General features: G+C 52.5%; 1 protein-coding gene across 8 annotated transcripts in view; it reads right to left on the bottom strand.

Annotated features, from left to right (window-relative positions):
- The window catches only part of SEC16A (SEC16 homolog A, endoplasmic reticulum export factor), a 44246-nt gene extending 21978 nt beyond the window's left edge, over positions 1-22268 (bottom strand). For 4 of the 8 annotated variants that reach the window (XM_084820656.1, XM_084820658.1, XM_084820653.1 and 1 more), the window contains exons 1-14: positions 18549-22268; positions 16176-16312; positions 15373-15455; positions 14426-14537; positions 12571-12760; positions 10770-10944; positions 9341-9483; positions 7571-7632; positions 5394-5532; positions 3509-3748; positions 2815-2912; positions 2198-2279; positions 1852-1969; positions 424-535 (exon numbers count right to left, since the gene is read on the bottom strand). In XM_084820656.1, the coding sequence (XP_084676782.1) occupies positions 424-535; positions 1852-1969; positions 2198-2279; positions 2815-2912; positions 3509-3748; positions 5394-5532; positions 7571-7632; positions 9341-9483; positions 10770-10944; positions 12571-12760; positions 14426-14537; positions 15373-15455; positions 16176-16312; positions 18549-22190 (5333 nt within the window). In that variant the 5' untranslated portion in view covers positions 22191-22268. The remainder of the gene's footprint in view (positions 1-423; positions 536-1851; positions 1970-2197; positions 2280-2814; positions 2913-3508; positions 3749-5393; positions 5533-7570; positions 7633-9340; positions 9484-10769; positions 10945-12570; positions 12761-14425; positions 14538-15372; positions 15456-16175; positions 16313-18548) is intronic. The other 4 variants (XM_084820657.1, XM_084820654.1, XM_084820659.1 and 1 more) reach the window with 3 other exon arrangements.
- Between the last annotated feature and the right edge of the window lie 2020 nt (positions 22269-24288).

Genomic DNA, 24288 nt, shown 5'->3' with positions numbered 1-24288 from the left:
GGCCGCATTCCAGTAGTGGGCAGGGTCAAAGGCAACAAGGGAGGGCCCAGAAATCCCCCCAGTACCAACATATGACAGCTTACAGCCCCGGGACGCTGGTGGCTCTGACGTCAGCGGAGCAGTGAATCCGCTCCCGGTTTCAGTCAGGACCAGTCAGAACCCTAAAGGAGCTCTCCAAGGTGCAAAGCAGGAACTCAGCCTTCGGAGAGGCATTTCAACCTTTTAGGATGGGGAAAAGTGGAAAACTGCCACGCAGTCAGCGGTCGGGCGAATGGGGTGAAGCCAAGGGAATGGGGTGTGGCGACCTGGGGAACCCAGCGGGCCAAACTGGGTCCTCTGTTCCCACCCCTGAGATAGCCAGCGACAAAGGCAGCGCTCAGGTCCGGCCTAGGCAGCGCTCAGGGAGACCCTTTTCCCCCCGACCTGTGATTTGAGCCAATCAGCACCAGCTTGGTCGTCTTCTTCGTGTAGACCCCAAATTCAACCTGAGCCATCAGGTAGCAGAAGTGCGCGGCATCCAGGAGGCCTTTCGAAACTGCAGCAGTACACAAAAAACAAAAGGGCGACCCTTAAAAAGAAATCGTGTCTGAACGGGAGCGCTACCGGGGTCTGGTCTCTCAGAATCTGAAAGACCTGATGCAGGGAGGACAAGAGTTCTGATGCTACTGCATTGCTATGGAGCTGGCTTGTGATGTTCCCCCACACCCCCAATCCCCGACAGTGTGGTGGTGTCCCAGCTTTTGCATGGTCTTCCCCCGCATACTCAAAGGCTGAAATGCCTCTGCTCCTAAGGCTGAGTTACAGGCAGGAAGACCTTTCAGCTACAAGATGCTGGTCCTTTGGCCCCGCCCCTTTCACCATTGGCCCCTCCCACCACTAGAATGCGGCCCTCGATAGCTTCTCCGAAATGGAATTCGGCCCTCAGGTTAAAGAGATTCTGTAACCCCAAACCAACTCTGAGAGCAGCAGCTGTCTTCCTGGGTAAGAAAAGCTCCTGAAAGAACCGAGGGGCAAGAGGGGTTTTGTGTATTTTTTTAAAATCAGTCCTGCGATTTTTCTGTCTTTTTTTATGATGTTCCAATTCTGGTTTGTTAGCGGAATTCGGGTTCCAATTCTGGTTACAACTGTAACAATCACAATGTTACCATTGTGGTTTCTATGGATGGATGGATTTGATTTGTGCCCTGCCTTTCTACCAGGGAAAATGGCGGTCTAGGCAATTTTCCCCTCACGGAAGAAGAGCATACATCTTCTGATAAATAATGACACAGGGTAGCAACATCTTTACAGTGTGCTCTCACAGTTGTGACATTTCTAACATAATGGGTAAAATCTAATGCAAGCCCTACTTACAGCGGGCCCACTGAAATGAATGGGACTTCAGTTAGTCATGATTAACTGAAGTCCCATTCATTTCAATGGGTCTTAAGTTAATCATGACTAACTGAAGTCCCATTCATTTCACTGGGTCTGCTCTAAGTAGGACTTACATTGGATTGTACCCAGTGTCAGCTATTTAAGCTCCATTTTACCCAACGCCAGCCAGACAAGCTTTGTTTATAAAATCCTACGCCTTGCCTTCTGCTTTTGGCCATGTGAAGGGGAAGGTGATAAAGGAGACAATGCAGGTGATAATATAAACAACTGTGCCCTTGCAGAAAGCGGACTGAGTGTGGGTTGGACCTGAGCCTTAAGGGTCCTGGGGGCAGCGTGATTGTGTGTGGGGAAGGTGATTCCTGCCTGGGGCAAGAAAGGCCTTAGAAGAGGGGCATCCTCTCTGGGAATAGGTGGGAATGTCACAGCAGCTATTCCCAGAGACTGACTGAACCCCCTGCTGCCTCCGTGGGTTACCAAGCGTGTCGCCCATGGTGACGATTGTCCTCGACTCCACATCCATGTTGTTCGTCAAGTTGGACAGCACCATCGCCAGATGGGGTCTCCAGTCACCCCATTTCTCGTCCCCGCAGCACTAGAGAAAGAGGGGGAGAAGCTGAGAGGGTTCGCTGCTGGGATGGCGAGGAACAAAAAAGAGTGAGGCATTGACAAAGCAGAGGCCCACTTGGGGCCCTGGGTGTGGATTCTGGTAAAGGTGGGCACAGAAGAAACAAACAGCTCTTCGCCCCATTAGGGGTTGCACCTCGGCCCGACAGGGACAAGCACAGATGGGCCTCCGTGGCCGCTCGCTTTTGGGACTCACCGTGGATGCTGCGGGCATCCTCCCAGACATGAGCTGGTACACCGTTTGCAGGGGATCATTTATCGGAAGGCTGTTGGCAAATCTAACAACGCAAGAACACACAGAACAGTGCTAAGTTCCAAAAAGGACCCTGCGTCAGGTCTCCCTCAGCAGAACAACAAAAGAATCCCATAGCAGAACCACTGGCCCCCCAAGGTTCCCAATCCAGGCTGCTGGGGTTCCCCAGAAAGCCACTCTCCTTTCCCCCCACAACCGCCAATCACTGGCTGATTTTCTGGCTTTTGTGCAGTCCCCCTGCCCCATTCTAAACACCTGAAATATCTTTACTGAGGCTCGGCTACTGGCAACAAGAGCTTTAAGAGAAAATAGGCTGGAGCCTGAGCCCCGCCCACCACTGGAAAGCGGCCCTCGAGAGCATCTCCAGAATGGAACTCGGCTCTCGGTCTGAAAGGGGTTCTGCACCCCTGTGCAAGAGGTGAGCAGATTTATTGTAAAGGCGCTGGCTTTCCCCAGGAAAGAGCTTTCCTTGCCAGATGGATGACCAAGAGGCATTAGGTAGCCGTTTTTGTTACTGAAGCGCTGGCTGAGCGAAGATGCCGAAGGAGGATGCTTCTCACCTGGTCATCACTCTGGCGTGCGTCCTGCTGTCCATCTTACTGGCGAGCAGCAAGGCGTGGCCCCAGAGCCCGTGCTTCATGGCGGATTCGAGGGCATCCTGTCGAGAAAGAGAGGGGAGAGGATCTGCAAGGCAGGGTGGGAAGCCTTCGTGCAGGGGTGGGGAACCTCTTTCCGGCCCAGGGCCAAATCCCTTTTCGGAGAAGCTCTCGGGGGGCCGCGCTCTGGTTGTGGGCAGGGCGGAGGGCAAAAGGAGTGGAGGGCAAAAGTGGTGAGGCCGAAACCACCCCAAATACCAGCATGTAATTTATTTTAAAGCTCTTACCACCGGTAACAAAGCCTCAGGAGAAGCATTTCAACTTTTTAGAATTGGAGGGGGGGAACGCACAAAGCCAGGAAACCACCAAAGGATTGGTGGGGGGGGGGGAAGGGAAGTGGGTGTGGCCATCTGCAGAACCCTGGAGGGCCAGATGTGGCCCATGGGCCTAAGGTTTCCCACCCCTGCCTTACTGGATGGCCTTAACACAATGCTGCCCAACCTGGTGCCCTCCAGAGGTGTTGGACTTGTGGTCTAACACCTCTGGAGGGCACCGGGTTGGGGAAGGCTCCTGCCTGAGCACAAACACTTTTGAGACCAGCTGCTTCTCGCCTTAGCAACAGCCAAAACATGCCCGAGAGGGGAATTCAGCCGCTCACCTTCTTGCGACCATAAAGTAGGAGCTCCCGGAAGCGCTCCGTCTCCTTCTCAAGGCTGTCGATGGTGGCAATGAGGCTGTCGGTGAGAAAAGACAGCTGAGCTTCACCGGACTCCTCTGCCTGCTCCACAGCCTCGTTGGTAAAGTCGATCAAGTTCGCTTCGTTGGGCGATTTCCCCGGCAGCCACACGGTTTTGTGATCCTGCAGCAGCAGCTCGGCGATATCGGTGCCCACCACTGTCTACAAAGGAAGGGGACATGGTCACTCTTAACAAAAAAGAAAAGAGGGCTGGTCAAGGACATCATAGCCCACAAGCTGCCTGCTGGAAGATAAAGAGGAGAAGAACACCTCTGGTTACCAGTCATGCTGGCTGTGTTACCTTCAATATCGGAGGCAGTGTGCTGGGGAACAGAACCCAGAGGGTGCAACTGCGCTCGTGTCCTACATGTGGGTTTCCCACAGGCAGCTGGTTGGCCCCTGAGTGGACTAGAGAGGCCTTTGGTACAATCCAACATAGCTCTTCTTATGTTCAGGGTACACGGCTCTTCCTTTCCCCCATCAAATTTTATCCTCAAAACAACAACCCTGATACTAGAATCCAATGGGGCCCTTCTGTGAAGTGGAATTGTTGGAGACTCAGGACAGATAAAAGGAAGGATTTCTTCAAGCTGCGCAGAGTTCAGCTAGGGACTTCGCTAACTGAATGGCTTTAAAAGGGGATTAGACATATTCAAGGAGGAAATGAAGGCTATCAATGGCTACTAGTCCCGATGGCAATGTGCTACCTCCAGTACGAGAGGCCGTGTGCCCATGTGCACCGGTTGCTGGGGAGCATGGGCAGGGCGGGGGGTGCTGTGGCACTCGTGTCCTGCCTGTGGGTTTCCTGTGGGCAGCTGGCTGGCCCCTGTGTGAACAGAATGCTGGGCTAGACAGGCCTTGGGCTGATCCAGCAGGGCTGTTCTTGACTATGTAGCCGCCGCAGTTGTGGCCTGGAAATCCTGAGCCAGAAATGGTGACCTGCTCTGCTCCTGAAGGTGCCAGAGATTGAGCTATAGGGCTCCCCGGGGCTTGTCTCCCTCCCACTTCAGCCTCTGATGCCACACACAAATCTCAGCCATGGGCGCGCATGTGCGGAAGGGCGCGGGAGGTACAGGAGATGAAAAAGCTCTGACCACAAGAGGACTTGAGAAAAATGGGGAGGTACTAAAGACATAGGGTTCTTGGTCATGCATCTTTCATTCAGTTATCAAAATTAATCCCTTCGTAGATCCATCTATATGTCTACATTCAGACACCCTCTACAGCAGGGTGCAGCACCCGCGGCCCCTGTGCTGCAAGCAACCCCCGTTTCCCCTGCCAATTTCCCACCCACCCAGAAGCGGCCGGCATCACTGTTTCCACGCAGCTAATGACAGTGCAAGAAGCAGTGCTGCCCGTCAGGCTGGGGGGGGGATTTAGCCTCTCCCTCCCTCAGGGACCCCGAAGTAACCTCCCACCCCCATCCCATAACCTCTGGGATGGGGTCAAGGTTAAAGCCTCCCCCCCAACACACACATGGGTTTATGTGGCCCTCAGGCCCCTGCCTACACTGGCTGTGGTCCTCGGAGCCAAACAGGTTGTGTACCCCTGCTCCAAGGCTCGAGGTGGGGGACATCTCCTCACTGCACTTTTCCTTGTAGCTGCCCTGAGAGACAGAAACGACTTTGCTCAAGGCAGCCCAGACGTCCAAGGCTCCATGAGGGAGCTGCTCTGTCTCTCCCCTTCCGCCGACTGAATTGCTACGTCTGAACACGATGTGACAGAAAAGCTGAAATCGGAGTTGGGGAGTTCGTCTCCGAGGATGGCACAGGTGCAAAAGACTTCAGAGAAAGACCGGGATCCATACCCCATTCTGCCTACACAGGAGAACAACAAAGTCCCAGAGCAGCCGGGCGGACTCCTTGTCGAGCAGAGCGTCGTTCTGACAGCACCGGGCGGCTTGGTTCTGGGCGAAATTAATCACATCCACTTTGTGGGCGTCGTCTCTAGAAGAAGAGGAATAGAGACAGCAGCAAGGAGGCTGAGGACCAGAATGCAGAAACCCCGGGTCTGGGCAGCAGTCACAGTTACGGAGAAGCCCAACGGCAAAAGGTAAGCGGGAACAGCAACGGGGATCCTCTCAGGCCGTGGAGAGCTGAATCCCTGCAGTGAGGGCAGAATGCCACAGCCGGGCAAGTCACAGCAGCAGCTGGTTGCCAGTGTATTACGCTGATACTGAGGGGAACTGCGCCGGCTCCCTATATGCTGCCAAGCCAGGTTTAAGGGTTTGGTTCTTGGCTACCAAGCCCTAAACAGCTCCCGAGCAGGATATCTAAGAGATCACCCGATCCCCTATCGGCCTGTGCAGTTGCTGGGCTCACCGGGAGATACCCCCCTGATGGTACTCGAGATGTAAGAGGTCCGGTCCATCAGGAACCATTCTATGATTCTATGATCTCTTCTTGATCATCCCAGAGTGCAGGACATGGAATAATGGGCTCGAGTGACAGGAAGCCAGATTCCGGCTGAGCATCAGGAGAAACGTCCTGACTGTTAGAGCAATACGACAATGGAACCAATTCCCTAGGGAGGGAGGTGGGGGGCTCTCCCACACTGGAGGCATTCAAGACAAGGCTGGACAGCCACCTGTCAGGGATGCTCTGACTTGGATTCCTGCGTTGAGCACAGAGTTGGACTCAAGGGTCTTTGTAAGCCCCTTCCAACCCTACTATTCTATGATTCTATGATTCTACAGCTCAGAATAGGGCCATTAGTAGCATAGCAACCACTTCTCTGGAACTCCCAACCACTACAAATTAGGAGTTGCCAACCCTGCAGGGTTTTCGGTGCCTGAAGGAAACATTCTTTTTCCAACAAGCATTCCAGGAAGGTCATCTTGTCTTCTCCATACAGTAATAATGTGTCTTCTCCATACAGTAATAATGTGCAGTATTCAACTATGCTCTTATATGGTACTGTTATATACATCACTTAGAAATGTCTACCAACGTAAGCGATTCATAAATATCGCGAAAGAAATAAATCAAACTAGGGGTTTGAGACTCCATCAACGCTTGCCCCGAAGGACGCCTTGATCCTGTTTTGTGCTATTCTGGGGGAAGAGCCTTTCCTCGAGCTGGCTGCTTCTTACTGCACTTTTTCCAGGGTGCATTTTCCTTGGAAATGACACCACGTGCCAAGAAACCGGGGCTGCTGTTCCTTGGGGTGCAGGGGGTGAGGTTTACCTGTAGTTATCCCTTCTCAGTCCTCAGGATTACTATTTTAATCACAATGGCTGCATTACTGCGGATGATAATGGGAGGACGCCGCAAAAAGAGCGGACGACACCCCAAGGCCGTAATCAGTGGAGAGCAGAAGGGCAGCGAAGCACGCTCTGGCTTCTGCCACTGGCCAGGGAACCAAGAGCCACTGGGGGGCTGCACCCCCAGCTTCCCAGGAATGACAGGACAAGGGGGAAATCAGCCAGACCCCCCCCCCCCTGCCCCATGCACTGGCCAGAGAAGGAGCAGTTGCAGGGAACTCACTTCCTCCTCCCTGCTAGAAAGAAGGCTTGGATTCTCCAGTGGACAGTTGCCCTGGGACTGCAGAAGGACTGAGGGGAGGGAGATGCTCTGGCCACAGGAAGAAGAGCCACCAGTTGCTATTCAAGCAAGGGCAGCAGCAAGGGAAGATCAACCTGGCATTAAGTGAGTTAAATGCCCGCTTAGAGCTCACCACCTTGACAAACTGACCTTCCTTTTTCCTTCCACTCCCCTTCCGTTTCATTTCAGTTTTTTAGTGGACGTGAGCCACTTTGGGAGACAATAACTGATGGGAAAGCAGGATAAAAATGCAGTAAATTAAATGAATAGATTCACTTAGCCCACCAGAGAGTTTGGCGGCACTTGCCCCTGAGAGTTGCATTTGTTTAAACACTGCCAAGTGTCAAAGACGTAATATCATGCTTACACTGGCTGGGGAACAGACACCTATTAAAAGGTGGAAGTGTGAGAAACACATGCTCTTAAAACCCAGCCAACGTACTTGGTGAGAGGGCCAGGGAATGCTCTCATCTCCTCCTGTTCTGAAGAATGCTGCATCACCATCTACAAAGGAAGGCAAAATGAGAATCAGGTACAGCATGATCAATGGCAAATATGCCTTCTGTGGGATCGCCCCGCACTTCAAGCACAAGCCACGAGCACCAAAAAGAAATGGTAGACTAAACTGGAAGCTGACTTGAAAACATTGGCTGGGTTCAGACAACATGATAACCCACACTCATAGGTTGGGCATGGGTGGAGAGTGGGTTGTTGTTGAACTGTGGGTTGTTGCTGAAACATGGGTTATCATGTTGCCTGAACCCAGCTATGCTAACAAATCATGGTTTGTTCACCACGAACAATCCAGTTCGCAACCCAACATGTCTTCTCTTCATGGTTTGTTTGTGGTTAACAAACCATGGTTTGTTAGCGCGGCTGGGTTCAGGCATGATAACCCACAGTTCAACAACAATCCATGGTTCAATGGCAAAGCATACTCAACCCTTGAGTATCGTGTTGTCGGAACCCAGTCATTCTTTGACAGTTTAATTCGGCCCTAATTAGTCAAGTTCTGCAAATAAGGGTGCAATCCCATCCATGTTTAGACAGAAAAAACTCCTACAACTCCCAGCATGCCCCAGCCAGCCATGCTGGGGCATGCTGAGAGATATAGGACTGTTTTCCATCTAAACATGCATAGGATTGTGCCTTCAATGAAGTTCTTCCAACAAAGCCCATTTTTCCTTTTTGCACCAAGAGTTTGTCCATCTCTGTTAGATTTTACATTATATGAGAAAAGTCTAAATGGTACTGGGTTTGACCTACAAACTTGGGAAGGGGACGCTTTCCCAAACCAGGCAAGGAGGCTCTGTAGCATTATCAAGAAAAATTGCTTAGGGGCATGACTGAGGGGACCCCACAGAGGTGTAGGCCAAAAGCAATGTGCCTTTACAGCAATAAATGCACAGCGTTACCATAGTTCTCCATTTGCCTTCACAAACATGAAGGAGATCAGTATAGTGGCCATCTTACAGATGGGAAAGCCACCAAGAGCCAGCGTGGTCTAGGCTAGGACCGTCCCCCCTTAGTCATGAAGCTCACTGATGGACCTTTGGCAAGTCACCAACTCCACTTAACATCTAGGGCTCTCCAGATGTTTTGGACTACAACTCCCATAGGCCCCAGCCAGCATAACCAATGCTCAGGGATTATGTGAGTTGTAGTCCAAAACATCTGGAGGGCACCAGGTTGCCAGGTCCTGGATTAACCTACCTCACAGAATAGTTGTGTGAAGGAAGGAAGGAGGGAAGGAAGGAAGGGTGGGACTCTGTCTTGATCTCTTTGAAGCAGCCTCCCCAACCTGGTGTCCTCCAGAGGTGTTGGGACTGCAACTCCCAGCATCCCCAGCCAGCATGGCCAGGGATGATGGGAGTTGTGGTTCAAGGTGTCTGGAGGGCACCAGGTTGAGGACAGCTGCTTTGGAGGGTAAAAATGCCAAAGTAGTTGTGGCTATTAGTCCATGAGGCTCTGGCTGAGGAAGACTGGAAGCGAAGTCCACACTTCCCTGGATCGTGTCCTGTTTTGGCTACAAGAGTCCTTCAAGTCTACTATTAGATGCCCCTGGTCTGTCTCAACACTTGCAAGTGGTTTACGTTTGCCTTGTTTACTCAGTGGGGTGGAATCCAAGACCATTTGACTTGCAACAGCAGGAAACACACTTTGCACTGGAAAGCTATGTCTGCCAGTTGCTTGGTCCATTTCCCTCATTTACCTCCATGCTGTGCACCTCGACCAAAGCCGGCTGTCCCTCGGAGGGCAGGTTTGATAGGACTTTTATTAGGTAACCCCCAGGACCGAACCTTGCACAGATATGAGGCACTGAAAACTTCTCCGGTGTCAGAGGCCTTGAAGGGACTGTAATGGGGAAGGAAAACAGAGAGGTGGGTTAAAAATACACAGACAATCGCCTTGGAGGTCTTTGATTATCTATGCTCACCCCCCCCCCCGGCTGCTAGAAAGACCAGATGCAAAAGGCAGCTGCTGAATTTGGCTCGAAACTTCAACCACACTCCCAAAATGACCTCTCTGCAAGGTTACTGTTTTGCATTCTCTTCTTGCAGAGAAGCAAACACAGAACAGTTACGTCACACTTCAGCCTGTATTTTGCTGGCTGCGTTTAGAGCTTGCCCAAGCTCCTCTTAAAGCCCTCTGGAGAAAGAGAATCCACAGCTTCCCTGAGCAATCCGGTACATACAAGCATAGTGTCACAGAATAGTAGGGTTGGAAGGGGCCTATAAGGCCATCGAGTCCAACCCCCTGCTCAATGCAGGAATCCGAGTCACAGCATCCCTGACAGGTGGCTGTCCAGCCTTGTCTTGAAGGCCTCCAGTGTGGGAGAGCCCCCCACCACCCTAGGGAATTGGTTCCACTGTCGTATTGCTCTGACAGTCAGGAAGTTTTTCCTGGTGTTCAGCCGGAATCCGGCTTCCTGCAACTTGAGCCCATTGTTCCGTGTCCCGCACTCTGGGACGATCGAGAAGAGCTCCTGGCCGTCCTCTCTGGGGCAGCCTTCCAAGGGCTTGAAGAGCGCTTGATGGAGCAGCTCTGCCCTTGGAGCAAGGCGATTGTGACCTCATGGAGCTGTCTGGATAGGAACCCTCTTGGGCTGTGGTCTCCAGAGTGGTGCCTGCAGACACTTCTCTTGGCACCTTCCAAGCGCCCTGCCCCTCTGGATTTCAATTGTACTTTTTAAAAGGTTTTATAAAAGACATGTGTTTGACTGGGAGACCACCATGCTGGAAAGCACGGTGCCGCCCTCTGGGGCCATCTCTGTTTGGGTTCCAAAGAGCGGTTTTGTGTTTTGAAGCTCAGCCCCCACCTCTGCCTTGGACTCAGGTTCCTGGGCAAATGGCTTTTCCTTTAACCTCACCATTTGCTTTCTTTCATGCCCACCACGGCAGCCGTTTTATAAATGGCCAAGCCCCACCCCATGGCAGCCATTTTGTGAGAGCACCGACCCCTGCTCCTGGGATCTAGAGGCAAGCCACTCCAAGCTCCTCCAAAGACAAACGTGGCATACATAAAAGCTTACACAGCCTTTGAAAGAAGACTCTCAGAATTACCTTGTGGTCGGTAGACCATAAGGACACGTCTATCTATTTACTGGCTTCTTCCCAGCGTGATGGCCTGTGAGGCAATACCTTGTTCCGCAGCTGGCCAAGCAGGCTGAGCTGAGTGGTTATAATCGGTCAGAGGCTGCGAGGTGACGTAGTGGGTGTACCCCCCAGAGGGATAGTCCATGTGGAGCGAGCCGGGCTGGAGGTCAGTGTTGTAGGCATTGGCTGTCAGGTCGTGGTTGCTTCGGTAAAGCTGGCTCTAGAGCAGAGGCAGAAGCACTCTCAATAATAAACAGAACAGCAGCAGGGGATGTAGGATAGTCGTTTTTTAAAATTAGTATTAGCCGCTGTGTGAAGGGAATGCTGGACTAGATGGACCCTTGGTCTGATCCAGCAGGGCCCTTCATACATTCTTACATTCATGATGGTGCATGGATATTTTGAGCCAGGGTGGCTTGCTGGATTTGGAGTTGAGAGATCAGGATTCAAATCCTGACTTGGGCCTCCTAAGCCAGCCTTCCCCAGCCTAGTGCCCCCAGGCTTGTTGGACCACGCAGTGTAGATTTGGCCGTAGCTCCATGCTGGAGCCCCCGCTTTGCATGCAGAAGGTCCCTGGTTCAATCACTGGCAGCATCTCCAGTTAGGGCTGGAAAAGCTCCTGCCTGAAACCCTGGAGAGCCGCTGCTGCCAGTCAGTGTCAACAACACTGGCCCAGATGGACCAAGCGTCTGACTCAGTAGAAGGCGGCTTCTTATGTCCCAGTGGCCATGCTGGCTGGGGATGATGGGAGTTGCAGTCCAACACAGCTGGAGGGCACCAGGTTGGGGAAGCCTGGTTTAATTTAATTTATATCCTGCCTTTCTGCAAAAACATGGCACTCAAGGCGGCTGACAGTAAAATCCAGATTAAAAACAGAATCTTAATTAAAACAAATAAATTAGAAACGCAACAATAGACGAAAAAACCAGCACCATTCCAATAAAAAACCCCTTCAGCTTGAATGCCACAGGCCTGCCTAAATAAAAAGGTCTTGCCTGCCAACAGAAGGACAACAGAGAGGGAACCAACCTCGTCTCCCTTGGCAGGGAGTTCCAGAGCCTGAAAGTGGCCACCGAGAAGGCCCTCGCTCAGGCCCCAAACGTGCCTCTGATGGTGGTGGGACCACCATCTGGGGCCAAGCAATGCCAACACTTCAACTTGAAGCCTGACTTTGAGGTCAAACGGCTCCCTGGGGGCCAATTCAAGCACTACAGTCTCACCGATAAAAGCCCCCACATAGTGGCACCTCCATGCTGGGCTGTAAGCCGGAACATTGGAAGCTGCCTTCTACTGAGTCAGGCTCTGGTCTGCCTAGCCCAGTACTGTTGACACTGACTGGCAGCAATTAGAGCCAGTGTCAAGAGAGAGGGAATCCTCCAGAGAAGCGTCCAAGAGTTCTTCCCTTGATAAAGGCCTGTGTCGAAATGCGCTGGGAATTCAACTGGTGCAGCTGTTCCTTTCTTGATTATGCTTGTGTGTTTCCCCCCAAGAGCTTCTAAAAGGCCGAAATGCCCCTCCTAATGTTTAGCTACTGGCAGGAAGAGCTGGTATTTCGGGCTCCACCCATTTTGCCTTCAGCCCTGCCCACCCCTGGAATGCAACCCCCAAGAGTTTCTCCGAAACGGCATTTGGCTTTTGGGCTGAAAGAGGGTCTACAGACAGTTGCCGCCAACGTACGTAAGCCTAACCCTAAGATGCTTTTGGGTAGAAAGACCCACTGGAAAGGCCTCGTTCAAGGCACAGGTATCACAGGACAGGGAAAGACAGAACTGGTGCTTGGGGCTTCTCTGCCCCCCCAAGCCCACCGCGAAGAGCAGCGGCCGTGAAGGGCCCCAGGCCCCCTTACTTGCTGAGACCGAGAGCTGAAACTGCTGTGGCGGCTGTGGGAACTGTGCAAGCTGTGGCCAGAATGCTCGCTGTGGACGCTGCGCCGGTCAAAATCGTCCCCATAGGGGTCCCTGCGGGGCTCCAGCTCGTCTTCAAAGCTGCTCACGTAACGTGGGTCGTAGCGCCAGTAGTCTTCATGCCGGTCATGACTACAGGGCGGGTAAGAAAAGCACACACAAAAAGCCGTGAGATAGGCCTGCACCCCAGGGAGACCTTCAACCCAAACACTGGCTTCCATTAAAGCAGGGTGGGGAATCTCGGAGTGGGGAGCCAAATTCCGCCCTCCGGGGAGCCAAATCTGGCCCGCTGGAGTTCCCCAAATGGCCACTTCCCTGGGCTCCCCCACTTTTCCCCTGGCCTTTGGTGGTTTTCTGGCTTTTGTGCCATGTTCCCCCATTCTGAAAGGTTGAAATGCCTCACCTGAGGCTTTGTTACTGACAGTAAGAGATTTAAGCCAACATCTGCCAGCATTTTTTACTCTCCTCTTTTACGTTTGGCCCCGCCTGTCACTGGAATGCAGCCCCCCAGAGCTTCTCTGAAATGGAATTCGGCCCTCAGGCTGAAAGAGGTTCCCCACCCCTGCATTAATCGGAGACCCCCATTTTACTATGCCAGTGCTAAGCAGGCCATTTGAGGAGCACTTTAGCTCTGTGCAACACTCAGAATCGACTAGCTCAGAAGAGCCGAGAAAGCCTGGCAAACAGCACTCAACCAGGGTGCACCACACACAGACAATAGCTGTGTTTGCACACAAGACAAAACAGTAGTTTTGTGCTTCATACATGAGCAGGAAGGGCCCCGTGCAAAGCGATGGGCTCCCTGCTCCCCTTCCTGCACAACTGGGAGGAGGGATAAACCAGACTGACCATCACTTTAGCAGGGAAGCTCAGGCCCGTGGACCAAATGCAGACCTCCTGGAGTCCCAAGTCCAACCCTCTGCGGTTCCCCAGATGGCCGTGCCCCCTTCCCCTGGGCTAGCTCCCTTTCCTCTGGGCACCTAACTTTTCATTTCCACCATGAAACTGAACTTCCACACCACTGCAGGGAGATTTCCACACCCGCAAAAGGCACTCAGTCCATTCAAAGTGCTACCGCCATTTATCTCAGGAGAAAACTTTTAAGCAGGCACATGGCTGGCTGCAGACGCCCAGCTGCAGAGAGAACCCCAGGTGTTGCTGGTCCTTCTGCCCTCACTGCTACAGGCAGGTCTTCAACGGCCAGCCATCTGACCCTGAGCGCCCCATTTCAAGAAGTGCCTTTATTTTGGCCCGGTTCGCACAACACAGCCGGCTCATCGTGGGTTACATAACCCACGGTGAGCTGCAGTGTGTGCCGGGTGCACGCAGCCGCCACTTTCAATCGCAACCCTCACTGGGGGTTGAGCAGTGTTGTTCAAACCCAGCCATCATGGGTTGTTCGAGGTTAAGCAACCCTTGAATAAATTTCCATTAGCAGTTCAGTTGGGAGACCGCCTGGGAATCAGGCTTCCTGCACTGAGCAGGGGGTTGGACGTGATGGTCTTGTGGGCCCCTTCCAACCCTGTGATTCTATGAAGGTCTATGAAGATCTATGAAGGCCTATTCAAAAAGGCAGCCCCACACGCTGCAGCTCATCGTGGTTTAAAGAAACAATCCATGATGAGCCAGCTCTGCCAGGCGAACCGGCCCTTCCTTTCAATACAGTGGCCAGAATGTTATCCTGTTGCCTTGCAAATTTAACTCCTGCTGGGGGAACACAGTGTTTCAAGGAACATTACCAAGAGCCATTTGGCAGAAAGGATCTGACCCCTGGAAGCTCCTCGGATATTTACAGACCTGTTTCTGGTTGGATAGACCTCTCTCTTTTGGTAGGGGTTCTGTTCCGAGTCGTACCAATAGCGCTGGTCCCTGTACCAGTCCTCATACACTGATGGATATTGGCTTGGATCTTAAAAGGATGAGGACAGTCAGGTCAGAAGCAGCCATCCTCAGCCTAATGCTCATGCCGCACTGCGTCTGCTAGGATTCTATCCCCTGAATGCCTATCGTTGCTGCAGCTGTGCCGTCTGTTCAAGACTCGTGTGACCTGGAGATAGTTTGGGCTACATCACGTTCTTCCTTCCGAAAACAAATGAGGTCACATTTGGACAGAACGGACAACCGTTCCCTCTCTTTCTCTCTCCCCATCAGCGTTCTCCAACCTGGTGCCCTTCAGATGTGTTGGACTACAACTCCCAGCATGCTCCAGCCAGCTGAGAGTTGTAGTCCAGCACATCTGGAGGGCACCAGGTTGGAGAAAGCTGCTCTCTATCTTTCAGCTGAACTGATTCTTAGCCAGATCTGATACATGCGTACAGGGGAGCAATCCAACTCAGGGAATCATCCCACACAAGTCTAGATGGAAGAAAGTCCTACAGCTCCCAGCATGCCCCAGCCAGCCACACTGGGGAAGAGCTGAGAGCGACCAGCTAAACAGCACTCAGCCAGGGTGCACCACACAGAGACACTGGCTGTGTTTGCATGTAATGCAAAACCATAATTTTGTGCTAAATAAATCCCCTATTAAATAAATAAACAAAGGGCACCTTCCCTTAGGCAGATTCAGGATCCAGCCCCATCTCTATGCAGCCAGCACTGCTGGCTTGTTCTTTATATGTCTGCAAATGTTACCATGGGCCTCAGAGGATTGGGGAAAGAGAATCTCATGCTAGTTTTAATGTATTAATCAATTATTTTAAAAACGTGCTTTTTCGGAGGGCAAAAGACCATCAGGAGCCCCCTACCTGCATAATCAGAGGCATAGTAGTTTGTGTAGTAATCGTTCCATCCACTTTTGGGGTTATAATAATCGTCGGGATACCCTTGTCTAGAAAAGGAGAAAACAGTAGTTTGTTTGGAAGAGACATAAAACCAGCAGACACAGAGAGAGGTACGCCACCACTGAAAGATGCAACATTGTGCTACTTGTGGTTGTTAACTGGTTGTTTCTTGATCAACAGCCCAAACCATTTCCAATCTCTCATTTCTTCCCAACATTTAGGACCTTTCCACAAGCACTCAACCTTTGCTAAAGCGTTTTGCAGTCCCCACCCATTCCCCGAATACTGCACATGCCCGTGGCAGGGGCATTTGGCAAGAAGTCTACTTTTCTTTCTAGAACCTGCACGTTTCTAGAGCTCCTGCTCAGTAGCAGTAACTTTTAGGCAGCATCTGCCCAGGGACCCAGCGCTGAGCGGGCAGGATCCCTTCTCCCTACGTGGGAGCCCACCCTTCCTTCGCAGTCTTTGGAAGCATCAGGTTTCGCAGGTACTTCCACAGATGAAGAGGTACCAACAGCAGTACCGATGGCTGATACACAACCCCCTGCAGGGGGAAGAGAACCTCAACTGCAGCCAACAACATGGAAGACAGGCAAGCTACTGCAGAGCAATAAGGGGAAGCATGAACTCTGAATGTGCTTTGGACGCAGCCCCTTCCTCTTCAGGAAGTTATTTTAAAAGGCTAGAGGAGGGAGAGGGGGCTGAAATGCCTCTCAGAAGGGATAGATACACAACACCTCTGCGAGACGCATCTGGGAACTGCACACCTTGACGGAGGCCTGTCGGAGGTGTGGCTCGCTCTGGAGCTGGGGCGCTCAGGCTCCACGTGCCGGTAATTCCCAGGGTAGGCAGCCGCGCTGTCATACAGATGGTAGGGAGGGTCGTATCGGCCAAACACATCCTGCTGGAGCAAAGGGGTTTTATATTACTCAGCAGCAAGTTTCAGAATTGTAAGAACGGAAGGGGTGCCCTGAGGCTGGATCAGACCACGGTCCGTCTGGTCCAGCCCTCTGCTTCCACAGTGGCCAACCAGAGGTCTGTGCGAAACCCACAAGCAGGACATGAGCGCAATGATTGTGTACACTTCTGTCATGCCTCCCAGACAAGCCAGAATTGAGTGTGGGCTGTAACAGAACCGTGAGTTGTTACCTTGCCTGTGTGAACCCAGTCATGCTAACAAATCATGCTTTGTTAACCATGAACCTATGAAGACAGCCCATGGTTTGTTTTGGAGTTGTGAACTATGGGTTGTTCAACCCATACTCTGGCTTCTTGTGTTGTGTGAACCCAAGCACTGGCTTCTAACTCTGGGTTGTCCCGGAAGAAACAAGCCAGAGTTGCTGTCTCCCCATGGAGCCTCCCTGGGTGGTTTAGCTGCTTCCACTCGCGGAGGGAAGCATCTGGCAACATGCCCTAGCACACTCACTAGTTCATAACAACCCTGGGTTGTTGTGATGAGTGAACCAGGCCAATGGCTCATAGCTTTTTTTAATCCGTTTTTACTGAATGGGACCAATGTGGAGGGTTTGATACTATGAACACTTTAAATTTAATCCACTGACTCATCAACGTATCAATTCAAGATAATTTCATCAGTGAACAGTCCCAGTTCTTCAAGTCATGCAACCAAACTGCTGAAATGGATTCAAAGACCATCTCAAGCCAAGGTTTTTGCCCCAGGTCAAAGTTCCTCCAGACATTAATGCAGCGCTGGGCAGAAGCTAGATCTCCAGATGTTTTGGACTTCAACTCCCAGCATTCCTGACTATTGGTCATGCTGGCAGGGGCAGCTGGGAGCTGAAGTCCAAAACATCTGGAGATCTAGCTTCTGCCCAGCCCTGCATTAATCCATAACTACGCTACCTATTCAATCCAGATTACAGGAAATCCGAAGAAAAGGAATGAACAGACAACTCCATGTTAGCCCTACTGGATCAGACCAAGCTGGGTCCACCTAGCCCAGGGATGTTGAATCTCTTTCGGCCTGAGGGCTGGATTCAATTTCAGGGAAGCTCTTGGGAGCCACATTCCAGTGGTGGGTGGGGTCACAGGGTTGGGGTCAAAAACACCAGCATATTTTAGCTTAAAGCTCTTCCTGCCAGCAAGTCAGCCTTAGGAGGGGCAATTCAATGTTTTAGAAGGGGGCAAGCGCTGGGAAACCACCAAATGGTCAGTAGCCGGAGGAAAGCGGCGGGGCCATCCAGCGACCCCTGGAGGGCCAGAGTGGGACTGCACGCCTGAGGTTCAACATCCCTGATCGAGGGCACCATCCTATTACAGTGACCATAAATCCAAGAACCCGGAGGCTTACGGGCATCCAGTGCAGAATGGGAGGAGTGGTGGAGGCAATCTTCGCCTCCCTGTCCTCCCACCCTGCATTTTCACTAGTCCGGCTTTTTTGCCCATCTAGCTGGGACGCTTCGGAAGGGGATGGAAGGAGGCTGAAGAGGCCTCAGGACAGCTCATATCCTGGCCTCACCAGTCTCCTTCCCTCCCCACCCACTGAAGCACCCCCTTTACCCCCTCCCCGGGTCACTTTCCTGACCTTGGAGAGCAGAACAGCCCTCCTGGATCAGACCAAGGGTCCATCTAGTCCAGCATCCTGTTCGCACAGTGGCCAACCAGCTGTTGACCACGAACCCACAAGCAGGGCATGATGGCAACATCACCCTCCCGCCCATGTTCTTTCTATGCCAGCTGCAAGGGGGGTGGGGTGGAGCTCTGATTCCTTCCTCTGAGGTTGGAGCACTGTCTCCGCCCTCCCTCTGATGCTGTCTAGGGGCACAGGATTGCTTTCCTAGTCCATCACTGCGTTTCCAGCAGAAGCTGTTGCATGCACATACCTGGGAAAAGCACATGGAGCTGAACCCCATGCTATTCAGCAGAAGGAAGATCTCTACTTGGCTGCCTGCCCTTCAGTAACGATTCCCTCCCCATACCAAGCATGACAACAGTATCCACTTCAAACTTGAAGCGAACCCCCCTTTTTCACGGAGCAAATACTCCACCCGCCCCTCTTGTGCTTTCTTGGGCTTCCCCATAACAAGTCCACCCCAGCCAGCATCCCACCCACAATCACAACTCTCGATGGCACAGACAGAAAAAGAGCTGGACGAGAGGAGAGCTAAGTGCCGCTCTACCTGGTAGTAAAGATGAGCTGCCCGAGGATCCACCGGAGGATAAGGCGGCTGATATGCCGACGCGTAGGGATCGTATGGGGGCCGGTAGTAGTAGTAGGGGTTTGGCTGCGGAGGAAAGGCATTGTGAGGTGTCTGAGAAGGCTGCGGGGCTGGCTGGTCTTGCCGAGAGGGGGGCCGAGCCAGCTGACCGGTGCTCGCAGCTGCTGCGGCAGGAGGCAGGCCTGAGGACCCCTGCTTGTTATCGGCATCAGCTTGAGCGTGGCTCGCCGGCGGCTGTGCAGAATTCCCTTCGAACGGTGCTGGAGCAGGACTATTTGCAGGGGGTGCCTGGAGAGTCGGAGGAGCTGGGGGCTGCTGCGGGGGCACCACCTGCGATGGCAAGGTGGCCTGCATCGGCTGCTGCGAGGGGGGGGCGCCACCCGATGGCATGGGAGGCTGCCTGTCTTTCGTTACCTGTTGATAAAAATGCTGTGGGTCGTGAGCCCTGGGTGCTGCTTGACTAGGCGGCTGAGGAAACCCCCGGGGATTAGGAAGAGACGGGTTATGCACCTGGGTATAACTTCCCACGGCGGTGTGCTCCAGGGTCTTGGTGACTGTAAAATCAAGCCCTCTGGACAGCTCTTGGCTGTTTGAAGTGCCTTTAGTCCTATTGTGATGGCTATTACCAGCCCCTCCTGCAGGCCCCAGACCGCCTAAGCCCGCACTCGGGTTGCCATGGGAGCCAGCAGCATTAGCCCCAGGCTGGCTAGCAAATTCAGGAGGGAGCCCTTCCAAACTGGGGCCCTTTTGACTTTCCAGAACCAAATTGAGTGGGACTTGAGAGGCAGGCTGTGCCAGCAAGTTTGCAGAGGAGTTGCAAGTCATTTCAGAAGCACTCAGAGGAGGGCCTTGGAAGAAATTAGAATTTGGGAGAGCAGAAGCAGCAGGTGCATGCACAAAAGAGCCGGGCAGCGAGACACTTTCTGCAGAAGGGTTTCCGCTACCGGGCACGCCCGACAAGGGCCCGCTGCCCGTTCCAGGATCGTTCGCTGATTGATTCTTTTCACTCTTGCTCAGTTGATTAGCCAGAGAGAGATTAACCGGCTGAGCCAAGCTACAGCTCTGATTCGGCTGGGCAATCAGGATCGGCTGGTTGTGAAGTGCCTCTGTAGGCGGAGAGGAAAGCAGGCTTGCATAACCTGAACTTGCCTGAGAGCAGAGTGCCTCCTCGTCCCCCATTTTGGGAGGGTTCTCCAGGTTCTCAGAAGAGACGTTCGTGGCCTGAGACAGCGGAGGGAGGACGGAGCCTGGATTGCTTGGCTGCTGCCCAGGCAACCCTTCCTCCGGGGGTTGAACGACCTGAACTGTCGTGGGCTTGGCTGGAACGTACACCGCCGGGGCCGCCGGGGCCAGAAGCACATTCCCCCCAAAATTGGGCAACTCGCTGTGCGCCCAGAGTGTCGTGGCTGGGCTCTCGCACTTCTTAATGGTCCCCTGAGCCCGGGTTGATGGTCTCTTCTCGGGTACGGATTGCATGTTTTCCATCACAGATCCACCGATGGGTTGCAGCAAGTTTCCAGGGTTGCCTGCAGCTGTCAGAGGCAAAGGGTGGGCCTGGGGCAGGAAAAGCATTTCTAGGTTATCAGGAGGATGCTCAAGATTCCCTGGGGAGGCAACTGGCATGGCTGGGCTTTTCTTGGTACTCCTTTGGTTCGGGCGATTCTCTCTCAGCTCAGCCACCATCTTCGCCTGGTCAGCCTCCGGAGGTTTGATGCCCAGACCATGGGAGCGGACTGGCTCAAATGAACTGTTTGCGCTGGTCTGAAAGACTCCCATTGGTTTTGGGGGGCTTGGGGTGGGCGCCTGAGAGTGACTGCTGCGATAACTCTTGCCAGGGTTGTGCTCACTCGCGTCTCCTCCCAAAGGGGACGAATCAATCTGCTTGAAGAAGCCCATCGAGGACTCCTCGGGCTTCCCACTTTCCTGCTGGATGAACGTGCCCAGCTCTTGTGGCCAGGCAGAACTTGAAACACTCCTATGGCTCAGGCTGCTGTAGTTGGATGAGACGCTGTCAGGCCGGACGGGTTGAGGGAATGAGTCGGGGGCTTCGAGGTTTGGTCCTCCTTCCAGGTGGCTCCCCAAGCTATTCTTCAGAAGTGGCGGCCCCAACAGCAAGGCGTACCTGTTTGGATCGGCAACAGCACCCGGGGATGAACAGCTCTGGGCCGGTGGCTCGCTGGGCAGAACCTCTTGATTCTGGACACACTCCTGGTTCTCAAAGTTTTCGTACTGCGGGCCGATGCGGCCACCAGCATCAGCAAGGACAGGTGTATATTCGCTAGTGAAGGCAAGGTTTTCACCGGCCCAGGCATCATGCTGCATCGCTGTCGTTCTGAAGGAATGCTGGACATCCTTTGGTAAAGCCTCAGCCACCGAAACCGGATTAGCCTGTGCTGGAGAAAAGGGAGCTGTTGGGATCTGGTGCGCATGTAGTGGCTGGTAATACGTATGTCCCATCGTCTGCTGGAAAGCATCGCCATCAGCTTTCCCAGCCTGCTCGGTTATTTCCGACGAAAGTATCTCCTCGTTTTCAGCCTCGTCTCCTTTGAAAAACATCGAGACCGTCCCTGGGTCTGCATCGGCTGGGCACTGCCCGCTTGCCGTTTCAGATGTGCCTTGCATCTGGGCCAATGGGCTGTTTTCCTGAGCAGTCAGATTGCTGGAAGGGTAGGTTGTTTCGAGGGGCTGCAAATAGAAGTGTTCTTGAGGAAGCTGACTTGGCCAAGGACTCGCCCCTCCTGCATTCTGCCACGCAGTATGGTGGGGGGCAGTCACGCCAGACCCGTCCCCAAACATCAACGGTGTCTGCGTGGCATTTTGGACAGCGGGGTGCTGCAGAGGGCTTTGCTGGGGACCCAGTTGGGAAATCCCAAGCGCGGACTGAGTATAAAAGGCAGTTTGGGACAGGGGCTCCAAGCAGGGAGAATAAGCGTGACCTTGGGGCTGCACGCTGCCTTGGGCAGGCACCCGCTGAGGCACAGTGTGCTGCACAGGGAGGAAGGCAGGCAAGGATGTGGGTACCGAGCCAGGGTCACTCGGATGGCTGCCGATTTCTTGCTCGCTTGGTGGCCGGTCTGGCACGGGAGCCAAACTCTGGTGTCCCCGGACAGAACTGCCAGGAGCCATCCCCACGGAATCAGGCTGTCCCGCGGGATAGCAAGTGCCGCACTCGACATTTGGACGTGCCTCCACACTGTTTGTGAGTTGCGCAGGAAATGACGGGGGGGCTGCAGTGTTTGAGAACGTGCCATCTGCTCCGGAATGAGAGGTGGGCGCTGGTAGAGATAGGTTCGAGCCATGAGAATGTTCCCCGCTGGGCAGATGTGCAGGGTGGGAGAAAGCGGGCGGAGGAAATGCCAGAGGAGAGTAACCCGACAGAACAGGGGGACCCCCTTTGGCTGGGTGGACTAACGGGGAGCTCTGCGTGGGTTGCCTGCCGAAGGCAAACGGGTCTGTCACAGGCTGCACTGGCCCAGCTGCGGCAGAGGCAGGTGCATTTGTCCGCCTGCCGAACAGGCCATTCCGCCAGTACATGCTCCCCGACGTCGCGAGGGGAGGCGGGCCACCTGACCCTGCTGGGGCTGCCTGTGGCGGAGGCTGCATCGCAGATGTCTCGCCGGGTCAGATACTCCGTGTAGGACGATCGGTGGATGCTGTGGGAACTGGCTCGTCTTCACACACACTGCAATGGGGAGAGAGAGACACACACACACACAGTTAGAGAGTTCCCATTACACGAAGGGCACTAGGATGGGGAAGGATGCTCCATGCCAGGGCTGCAGAACCTGTGGCCTGGGGGGCCATATCCAGCTCACCTGGCCTCCCCATCCAGCCCTCCGGGATTTCCCAGAAGGCCATATCCCTTCTCCCTGGCTCCAGCCCTTTCCCCCCAACCACAGGTTCCCAGCTTTTGTGCAGTATTTCCCCCCTATTTTAAAATGTTGAAACACCTCTCCTATGGCCCAGTTACGGGCAGTAAGAGCTTGAATCAAAAGTAGGCTGGTAGTTTTGGCCCTGCCCCTTTCGCCTTTGGTTCAGTCCCCTTTTGCCCATGGCCCCGCCCACTACTGGAATGCAGCCCCCCAGAAAGTCTGCAAAACGGGATGGGCCCCCGGCTCTACGCTGTTCCCATTATAATACTGGTGCAGAACGTTCTACAGGCCACAGTTAAGTGTTCTATGAAACACAATCCGTTCATTTGCTTCCTCGCCCGCCTGCAGTTTGTGTATTTCAGTTATGTATCTGCTCAGGGTTACTTTCCATGCCATCACCATTGTTCACAGAAGAGCCACCTCAGAGCCAGTGTGGTGTAGTGGTTAAGAATACTGGACTGGGGAGATCCAGTTTCTAGTCCCCACTCAGCCATGAAGCTCACTGGGTGACTTTGGGTCAGTCCCTCTCAGCCGAACCTACCTCACAGAGTTGTTGTGAGGATAAAGTGGAGAGGAAGAGTACTATGCAAGCTGCCTTGGGTTCCTCGCAAAAGAAAAAAGGCAGGATGTAAAGTAAATCAATGTAGCCTTAAGCATTATCTTCCACTGGCCGGTGTTCTATAGCGTGGGGAAAATGTCTCAAGAGTTGCAGGCAATATTTTTTACTTCTCATCCATCAGTGCTGTGGGTTTCCTGGACACTTCTAAATCAGAATATCTTCCAGAAACTTTCCACTATCCTAAAAGGATGGGGATCTGATTTGGCATGTTTCTTTGAAGGAAAGCATGGTTTGACTCAGGAATTGCCCGTTCTTTCTGGGGTTTTCATACTGCCACAACTTGTTGCTTCTAAGTCGCCTTGAGAATCATTTGATGGGAAGGAAAGGTGTTAAATCTTCAAAATAAATCAATTAATTGTGTAAGCAAAGGCTTAGTTTAGAAGCATGTCATATTAATTTTACATGCCATATAAGTATCTGAAAGTGACTCTCAGGAAATACCTGAAAGCATCCCTTTTTCTATTAGCCAAAAGCAGTTGAAATATTTCATGGAGGTTGGTGGGATTCAATAAAATACACTAAGCCTGGTTTAAACATTATATTCAAAGAAATGTAAACATTTGCTTGGATCATTATTATTTTAATACCTGCAAATATTTCAAATGACAACCCATTAGCACATACTTCCTTTATATTATTTAGATTTTAAGAGAAAAATTTAAGGCCCCGAAGACAGTTCACATACCAATTTTAACTTTCTGAATTGCTGTATGCATAAATACATGCACTTCCTAAGGACAGCGACCTGGAAAAAAAGTGAATTACAACTCTGGTTTTAGATCTGAGTAGCACTGAATCCATTCTAGTTGTCCACTATTTTATGAAACAATGCATTTCTAAAAGTGTGGGTGGGGAGAGCCCATGGAAAAATATAGTAGTGGAAAATTTACCAATCCACATTACTGACAATGTACTCTTAAACTTGTCTAGCTTCACTTGTCACTTGCTGCCAAATAATTTCAATTACAATTATTAAAAGATAATTCTCCTCTCACAAAAAGTAGAAAATAGAAGATAGCCCATCAAGAGAAAAGGCTCACCGAACAAATGCTACTGATGCTACTTCATCAGGGTGGAAACGTCCTTATGATTCTGATGGGATGATATGCAATAACCTGCTAAACATAAGCTGCTTAGGCTGCAATCCTGTAACATTTACCTGGGAGTAAGCACCACTGAACTTAACAGGGCTTAATTCTGAGTAGACACG

The sequence above is a fragment of the Heloderma suspectum genome, chromosome 14 (assembly GCF_057233095.1).
Source record: "Heloderma suspectum isolate Gila_16-S chromosome 14, 16-S_ref, whole genome shotgun sequence".
Taxonomy (NCBI): Eukaryota; Metazoa; Chordata; class Lepidosauria; order Squamata; family Helodermatidae; genus Heloderma; species Heloderma suspectum.
This window is presented reverse-complemented; position numbering and strand designations above follow the sequence as displayed.